General features: G+C 38.2%; 2 protein-coding genes across 4 annotated transcripts; one reads left to right on the plus strand and one right to left on the minus strand.

Moving 5' to 3' along the window:
- Positions 1 to 2,531: 2,531 nt before the first annotated feature.
- dnaja (DnaJ heat shock protein family (Hsp40) member A) lies at positions 2,532 to 6,565 on the plus strand. Its single transcript, XM_053641176.1, has 8 exons — positions 2,532 to 2,625; positions 2,957 to 3,099; positions 3,903 to 4,083; positions 4,286 to 4,390; positions 4,694 to 4,921; positions 5,070 to 5,300; positions 5,425 to 5,525; positions 5,650 to 6,565. The coding sequence occupies exons 2-8, from the start codon at positions 2,968 to 2,970 to the stop codon at positions 5,863 to 5,865; spliced, it is 1,194 nt and encodes a 397-aa protein (XP_053497151.1). The 5' UTR covers positions 2,532 to 2,625; positions 2,957 to 2,967; the 3' UTR covers positions 5,866 to 6,565.
- A 17-nt stretch (positions 6,566 to 6,582) lies between these two features.
- rps27l (ribosomal protein S27 like) lies at positions 6,583 to 9,156 on the minus strand. Of its 3 annotated transcripts, XM_053641186.1 has the most exons (5): positions 8,277 to 8,545; positions 7,821 to 7,838; positions 7,553 to 7,661; positions 6,919 to 7,029; positions 6,583 to 6,750 (listed from the first exon to the last, which is right to left on the minus strand). In XM_053641186.1, exons 3-5 carry the CDS (start codon positions 7,569 to 7,571, stop codon positions 6,725 to 6,727), a joined length of 156 nt encoding a protein of 51 aa, XP_053497161.1. In that variant the 5' UTR covers positions 7,572 to 7,661; positions 7,821 to 7,838; positions 8,277 to 8,545; the 3' UTR covers positions 6,583 to 6,724. The 3 variants fall into 3 exon arrangements, with proteins under 3 accessions (XP_053497161.1, XP_053497162.1, XP_053497160.1); XM_053641187.1 differs by lacking the exons at positions 7,821 to 7,838; positions 8,277 to 8,545 and adding an exon at positions 9,138 to 9,156; XM_053641185.1 differs by lacking the exon at positions 7,821 to 7,838 and having other exon boundaries at positions 8,277 to 8,528.
- Between the last annotated feature and the right edge of the window lie 4 nt (positions 9,157 to 9,160).

Here is a 9,160-nt window from a genome sequence, read left to right on the forward strand (position 1 = left end):
GGGTAAATTGTGACCATGATGGGAGGCACATGGTCAGCAACAACACTCAAATAGGCTGTGGCATTCAAGCAACGATTGATTGGTATTAACAAGTATATAAGAGTGCAAAGAAAACATTCCCCACACCATCACACCACCTCCATCAGCCTGGACTGTTGACACAAGGCAGGCTGGGCCCATAGATTCATGCAGTTGGCGCCAAATTCTGACCCAACCAGCTGTGTGCCTCCGTGCCTCAGCAGAAATCGAGATTGATCAGACCAGGCTACGTTTTTCCAGTCTTCATCTGTCCAGGTTTGGTCAGCCTGTGCCCACTGCGGCCTCGACTTTCCGTTCTTGGCTGACAGAAGTGGAACTTGATGTAGTTTTCTGCGGTTGTAGCCCATCCACCTCATTGTTCCACATGTTCAAAGTCAAAATGCTTTTCTGCTCACTACAATTGTACAGAGTGGTTATCTGAAGTACTGTAACCTTTCTGTCAGCTTGAACCAGTCTGGCCATTCTCTGTTGACCTCTCTCATCAACAAGACATTTAAGTCTGCAGAACTGCCGCTCATTGGATGTTTTTTCTTTTATTGTACCATTCTGAGTACTAGAGGCTGTTGTTTGTGGAAAATCCCAGGAGATCAGCAGTTATAGAAATATCCAAACCAACCCTTCTGGCACCAAAAATCATGCCACAGTCAAAATCACTGAGATCACATTTTTTCCACATTCTGATGGTTGATGTGAACATTACCTGAAGCTGCTGGCACTTATAGCATATAGATCAGGTTATTTTTCCATCCATTCATCCATTTTCTATACTGTTTATCCTACAGGGCTGTAGGGAACCTTGAGTATATCCCAGGGAGCATGGGGCACAAAACAGGATACACCCTGGACGGGGTGCCAATCCATCACAGGGCACACTCACATACATATTCACACATTCATTCATACACTACGGACACTTTGGACATGCCAATCAGCCTACCATGCATGTCTTTGGACTGGGGGAGGAAACTGGAGTACCTGGAGGAAACCCCCATAGCATGGGGAGAACATGCAAGCTCCACACACACAGGGCCGTGGCAGGAATCGAACCCCTAACCCTGGAGATGTGCCGCGAACGTGCTAACCACTAGGCCATTGTGCGCCCCGGTCATTTTTGAAAGGATTAATAAAGCCTATAAAATGTTAATTTTGTTAATGTTAAACATGTTAATGCATATATAGTTATTAAATATAACGGAGTGTGTTGTTATAGGAAAATAATCAATAACAGGGTGTGTGATGTGGCCCAACACCAACTGAAATGTTTTATTACTTTTAAACCACAGTTATTTGACAATGATTAAATTTTTCCAATTAACAATACCTTTTACCAGTAAATAAATATATTTAATGTTGTGAAATGTTTGCAAAACAAGTACCTGTTATCACTTACATTATAGCAGCTATAAGAGTCATCTCCTCACCACACTCACATTTTCTCTCTCACATTTCACACATCTCACATTTTTTTAAGTTAATGCAATGTGCTTTTCAAATGAATTAAATGAATAGTTTCAGTGACAGGGACACCTGTTGCAGCCCGACACCAAGAGGGATTACTGTTACTACACCGAAGTTGATTATTTTCCTACAGTATGCACTGAAGTGTTTTATTCCATTTATACCACAGCAATTTGCAAATGCTAACAATTTATTTATTACAGAATGACATCATACATTTTAATCTGTTTATAGTTAAATTTACTCTTGTGGAACATAGGTGCAACAAGTCAGTTCCCGGCATCACTTTCATTCCCTCACCAGACTCTCTCTTTTCTTCTCTCTTGACGTTAATGAGAAATCAGAAAGCACAAAGTCTGCTGTCCTGAAGACTCTCCCATTATGGTCTCCTTATTACAGAACTCTTCACCACATCAGTAATTATAAGCCTTTACTTGTTAAATAACATTTTTAAAAATTTGTTTATTAGTTTTAGATTATGTGGTGCATCGGCCACAGAAGTGCCTGTGAATTAGCTGTTACTATAGTAATGATAAGGTAATTGTGTATTAGGATAAACCTGTGATTTGCCTAGCAGTCAGAACTGTCCAAGATGTGCTGTTATAGAAAATTAATCAACATCTGACCAATCAATAACTGATTTAAACATGAATACTAATCAGTAATTAAGAGCAAAATATGCATGTGTGAGGTTGGCCACAGATATCAATATTGTACTTTTCTAACTGTAAATAATATCGTTTATTTTGACACTGAGACGCTACCAGTTAAATTCAATTAAACGGGGGTATTTGCTTTTATTTTTCTAAATATATGACTGTAACATTATTTCGCAAGGGGTAAGGTTATTGTAGAGCAAACACACACACACACACACACACACACACACACACACACACACACATACATACGGAGTCTCGCCAGCTCCCTCTAACACCAGCTCGGGGTTTGTGGACTGAAAAGAAGGCTGTAGAAATATCTTGTTCCTCAAAGCTCCAGAAAGTTCTGCAGCTCCTCCGCTTATATATAAAGGCGCAGCGGCCATCTTCATTCAGTCACAGCACATCCAACCGGCAAGCTGTAACAACACAGGGAGCAAGACAATTTCATAAGGAATTAACAAATATTGTAAGTAGTTTGTCGGTTTATTCTGATAATATCATGACAACAGCATACTTTAGGGCGTTAATACTTCTTATCTAGCATTATCACTTGCACATGGACTGTGTAGGAAACATTTTGAGATTGGAAAGCATTACCTATGATACAGTCAGCTCAGCTATAAACATATCATCTACGTAATTCCTTTTTTCTTTCTTTTTTTTTTTTTTTAAATCTTGCCTATCTGTGCATGTTTGCTAGTCAGAATAGTGTCATGTACCTAGTTCGCATAACCGATATCTTGCTGATGCTCTAGCTCAATGTCTACAGCCGGTTAATATCTGGTCCTGTTCTGTAGCTTTGCCAAAAATGGTGCGAGAGACCGGCTACTACGATATACTTGGAGTGAATCCGAAATCCTCTCCGGATGAAATCAAGAAAGCATATCGAAAACTGGCCCTGAAATACCACCCTGATAAAAATCCCAACGAAGGCGAAAAAGTAAGTTGGTATGTTGGATGTCTGTGTCTATTTTCATCAGCATGGGGCACCTGAAGCAGCTGACAGCGACAGAAACGTGTGGAACTTTCTGGAACTGCCTCGAGCTCTACAGTTAGCTAAGCTAAGCTAACATACAGCTACATACAGCAGTAGCCTAACACAATCTCTCGTACTTCTGTAATGCAACAATTGTCTTACTTACTAAATGTAATAAAGTAGTTTTATTCAACGGTTTGTGTTTAACCTATATTTTCTAAAATGCAAGCGTTGAGGTGAATTTGCTGGCCTGACAATAATAATGGTCTGATCAGCTGATAAAGCTCAGGCTAAACTGGTAGAACATATTTGCCAGCTGTCAAGTTATTTTCCAGCTTCCTATAGAGCAATAAATCTTTCTAACTGCCCTACTTAAAAAAACAACAAGAAGTGTCTAAAATTGACCTGCTGGCAAAAACGTGGTCTACCAGCTCAGGCTGTGTGCTGGTACCTAGTCAGCCTGAATTGGATTCCTGAGCAGGGAATGCAGTCTGGTCCTTTGAGGACCTCGGTTCTGATTTTTTTTTTTTTCTTTTTCTTTCTAATTGTGATCCCTGTATTGATGGTGATTAACTCAGTGGTTAAGACATTGGAGTTTTGATCAGAAAGTCATGAATTCAGGTCACAGCACCACCAAGCTGCCACTGCTGGGCCCTTGAGCAAGCCCTTAACCCTCAACTGCTTAGTTGTATAAATGAGATAAATGTAAGTTGCTCTGGTATAAGGGCATCTGCCATAAATGTAATAGTATTGATCTTGCCTTACAGTTCAAACTCATTTCACAAGCCTATGAAGTCTTGTCAGATCCTAAAAAGCGAGACTTGTATGACCAAGGAGGTGAACAGGCCATCAAAGAAGGGGGCATGGGTGGAGGAGATTTCTCCTCTCCGATGGACATCTTCAACATGTTCTTTGGTGGTGGAGGAAGGACACAGAGAGAAAGGAAAGGTAACTTATTCTCGCAATGCATTATGCTCCCAAAGCTAATGATTCAGTAAGATTTGTGCTAAATGAAAGAGAGCCCAATTATTGCAGAGTGTTTTAAAATATGCAGTAATTAGTTATGGCATTACCATTACTACTAACCTCATTAGTGGCAGTGTTTAAATTGTTTCAATTTAGCTCATTTCCCCTCTTTTATTTACATTAGGAAAGAATGTGGTCCACCAACTTAGTGTCACACTTGAAGAAATGTACAGTGGTTCAACCAGGAAACTTGGTCTCCAGAAGAATGTGATTTGTGAGAAATGTGACGGTAAGCTAGAATTTGCATTGAAGATAAACAAAATCAGTTTGAGCAAGTGTTAGTGAGCAGCTATAGCCAAATGCAGATGCTACATTAAAAATGGACAAAAAGTAATGCAGGTACTAGCAAGTAATAGTACTCCACATGTAGTGCGTCTCTGCTGGTGAACTATTTTTGAATTGCTATTTAGTACAATAGAATGTGTGTGGTGTATTACAGTTTTCAGATGACTAAGGCAGAACAAAATGTCTTGGACATTTTTGCTAAAACATTTTGAGTGTCAAATGTAATACCATGTTCATTGTCCCCCAGGTTATGGAGGAAAGAAGGGGGCTCTTGAGAAATGCTCAAACTGCAAAGGCAGAGGAGTTCAAATCCAGGTGCAGCAAATTGGACCAGGAATGATTCAGCAGATTCAGAGCATGTGCTCTGAATGCCAGGGACAAGGCGAGAGGTTCAGTGCCAAGGACCGATGCAAGAACTGCAATGGGCGCAAAGTGGAGCGCAAAAAGAAGATTCTTGAGGTCCACATTGACAAAGGTATATGTGCCAGTGATTAATGAGAGAGACTAACTAGTTTACAGAGACACTTAGGGTTTCTAAAATTCTGTACACTTGTGTTCCTTGATTAATTGCTGAAACAGTAAACTATTGTAAAGCTATTCACTTTTTATTTATTTATTTGCAGGTATGAAAGATGGCCAAAAGATTACATTCCATGGAGAGGGTGATCAGGAACCAGGCCTGGAACCTGGTGATGTCATCATTGTCCTGGACCAAAAGGACCACCCTGTATATCAGAGGCAGGAAAACAACCTAATTATGAAGATGCAGATAAAGCTAGTTGAGGCCCTCTGTGGGTTCAAGAAAACAATAAACACACTAGACAACCGAACCCTAATCATCAACTCACCTCCAGGTGCATACCACTTTGGTTTATAGGCCTGATATAAACCATCTGTATCTGATCACTTACATTTGTTGTTGTTGTTTATTATTATTATTATTATTATTATTATTATTATTATTCCTCTTCTTACAAGGGCGAGTAATAAAACACAGTGACTTAAAGTGTATTCAGAATGAGGGCATGCCTGTGTACAGAGATCCATGTGACAAAGGACTGCTCATCATTCAGTTTGAGGTGAGTTTGTAACACTTGTCGGTGTGTAATTTCAAGTTTTCATTTTGGGGTCTGCATGATCGTTTGAGTGCTTAGACCAGGAATTATTTTATTTTTTTGTGTAACGTTCTGTATTCCCCTCCAGGTCGAGTTCCCTGAGAATTACTGGCTTCCAGAGAACATGTTTTCCCATCTGGAACGACTGCTTCCCAAGCGAGATGAGGTCATGCTGACTGATGATATGGAAGAGGTGGAACTCTGTGAGGTGGACCATGAATCCCAGAGGAAGAAGTACAGTGGAGAAGCATATGAAGAAGATGAGGGTCCAAGAAGCCATGGAGTACAGTGCCAGACTCAGTGAAACTCCTATTCAGTGCATCTATTAATGCACCTCCTTTTCTGTGTAAATTTGATAACAGAATTGTTAAATCTGTGAGTGCACCCCCAATTTGACTTTTCACTGGGTAGTCTGTGATCAAGGCATAATTTGCTGGGATCAAAACTCTGGCTCTTAAAGTGCTTTAGTAACCCAGAGATTTCCCTTCTATTGAAACCTGTTGAAGTGTAAAGGGCAGGTACTGACCTGGTAAAACACCTCAGAGGATTACTACTGATGTGTGTTCAGGCCAACATGGTGGAAAACTATTTTATAATAAGTATGTTGCTTTATTTGCCTAGTAAGTCTTTCTTTTCTTTGATTGTACTACCTAAAGTTCTGCATGTACCTTTTGAATGTGTGGGTAGGGGTGTCCATTCTGTTCACTTTTATATGAACCCTCTTATTTGTAACTAATTTGTTTTTCACATCTCTCCCACATGGAAAAAGCTCAATACCGAAGAAGGGTAGCTGTATGCTTTCTATGAAGGTAACACCCCTCACAATTCACCTGTACCAATGAAACGTTTTCTCAAATAAAACATTTAATTCTGTTTTTTTGCGGGGCTGTGAAGTTTTTGCCAGCTTTAAATGAGTTAGCCCCTAAATATTAAGTGTTCAAAACCTAATAATTAGTATGTTTTAGCATTTATAATTATTTGTGATAGCCAGTTGGGATTAAATAAAGAATGGACTAAGAGATGCACTGCTCAGACTTTATTCAGAAAAGTGATACAGTAGAAATAGTCTTCCACATAATAATCACTGTAGGGGCATTTCACTCATTGCAATCAATGAAAAGAGAACAATTTCTTTTTATTCAAAAGATCCAATTTAATTGTCATCAGTGCTTTCTTCTGAAAGAACAACCTGTTGAAATACAAAAAGTGAATGTTATGTTTGTGCTAAATTCCTATAGCACCACAAGTGGGTTTTGGGGTCATGCATGGCAATACAGCATCAAATTTAAGTAATCTAAAAATGCTTAATTTACATAGAAAGATCATTTAAATGACGGTGTGTAACTGACATACTCACCTTCGGTTAACCTGGCCTTTCCTCCTGTGGGCTGGCAGAGCACTGTGGCACACCCAACACACAACACCACTGTCTGGGCATGGCTGAACACTGTTGTGATTTTATAGCAACCTGCAGACATATAATAAATTAGCACAAGCCTTGTATTCTTTCCAGATACAGCAAAGAAAACCTAACATTGTTTGGTCAGTTCATCATGACTTTTTTTTTTTTTTTTTTTTTTTTTAATTTGAGTGTTTATAAACTTGACCTTGACTTGAAATGTTTCAGAAGATGTGAGCAGATGAAATCTCCACAAAATGTGACTGTTAAGAACTTTATTGCCCACTACTGAACTCTGCACTTATTGCTCAGTATGACAGTATTTATAATCTGTAGCATTATTACAGTTAGTCATCCAGTCCTACTTTGGCTTAGGCATTTGGTTAAGAGGTTTTGTTTTGTCACATATGATGCACATTTACATTTTTACATTTATTCATCTGCCTGATGTTTTGCTATACCTGTTAAATGTCCCTTGAGTTGCCTAATCAAATCTTGTGTAGTAAGTATGTTTAATGAATAAAGAAATTAATTTCAGTCATGACATATGCCATGCCATGCCAAGTAGGGGTGTTTCTAAGGTGCAGTATACCTGTGCATTTCACATCCATGAAGTAAGAATTTGGATTCTGTACCAGTCTCTTCTTCTTATGTTGCCTCCTCTCAAAGTCGAGAGTTGGGTGGAGTAAGTCTTTAGCCAACTGTTACACACACACCAAACCAGACAGTAATGAAAAAAAGGCTCTCAATCAAAATGATATACAAATATGCAACAGCACAGGTTAAAATAAGTGTATATAAAAAATAAGCTAAACTTAAACGTCATAGGAATAGTACAAGCGTTATAAAACGTTGTTCACCTGCTCATTACGTCACATCTGAAAAACGGGTGGCATTGAAGAGATAAATGAAAGTATAGCCAAAACAAAACGACAGAAATGTAATTTCAATTAGTATTAACATGACATGGATAAACTACTAAAATTAGATCATATTATTTTTAAATATCATTTAATTTACCCATGTTTACATTTTACAAACGTTGCCAGAATTATTGGTAGGACTGGCAGGGAAGGTAAAGTTATTAAAAGTATCAACAAAATAACGATATTAAAAAAGTCTATCATAATGCGCACATGTGAAAACGAGCAGCAGGCCACAAATCTCTTCTTAAAGACGCCATGTGAACCCACAGTAAAAGTTTCACAAACACCAATTCTACACTGGTCGTAGTTTAATACAGTGAAATACAGCCGTGGGTATTGGATGGTGCCGCTGTCAGTACCATATGTTTACAAAAAAACGTGGATACTTACAGGCATTTTCTTTAGCAAGCGTTTTTTCTTTCACGTACACAGCTCGGTGTTTGATTTCTGAAATGAAGCAGCTGTCTGGTTGCCATGTGCTTTTATTGAATCCCCTCGACCGGGACTTTCTATTGTATTCAATGTACGGACATGTCTAGGCATGCCACGATGACTAACCCACTGGAATAAAGTTGGTTTGACGTTGGACATTCGATATTCGCGGATATGCGGAAATTAAGGAACCGTCTCTAAAGTTACATACGACATTGTTAAACACGTTTCTAACTTCAATAGCATTTGAAGGGAATGACTTACAGTCATATAACCAACTGTACAGTGTTCATCTGGGTGTCAGGTATGACGCACACCTTTTAGATTTTTGATATTTAACCCTACAATGCATGAACCAAAAAAACCTTCACGAATGCATAAAGGGGGTCAAAATGAACCGTACTGGATTGAATGGTTTTCTTCAAAAAATAGATGTCCTATTAATGAAATTATATATATATATATATATATATATATATATATATATATATATATATATATATTGAGCTTTAAATAATAGTATATTTTGTGTATGGGCCCATTCTGCAGTGAAATTAATATCTAATTTACATATGATTTAATAGTTTATTTTGATAAATATCAAAAATCTAAAAGGTGTGCCTCATACCTGACACCTAGATGAACACTTTACAGTTGTTTGTTTGATTGTAAATCATTCCCTTCAAATGCTACAGAGCTTTAAATTATGGTATATTTTGTGTATGAGCCCATGCAGTAATAAAATACATGACAATATTTATATATGATTTAATAGTTTATTTTGTTAAGTATCAAAAATGTAAAAGGTGTGCATCATACCTGACACCTAGATGAACACTTTC

The sequence above is a fragment of the Ictalurus furcatus genome, chromosome 14 (genome assembly GCF_023375685.1).
Source record: "Ictalurus furcatus strain D&B chromosome 14, Billie_1.0, whole genome shotgun sequence".
NCBI classification, from domain to species: domain Eukaryota; kingdom Metazoa; phylum Chordata; class Actinopteri; order Siluriformes; family Ictaluridae; genus Ictalurus; species Ictalurus furcatus.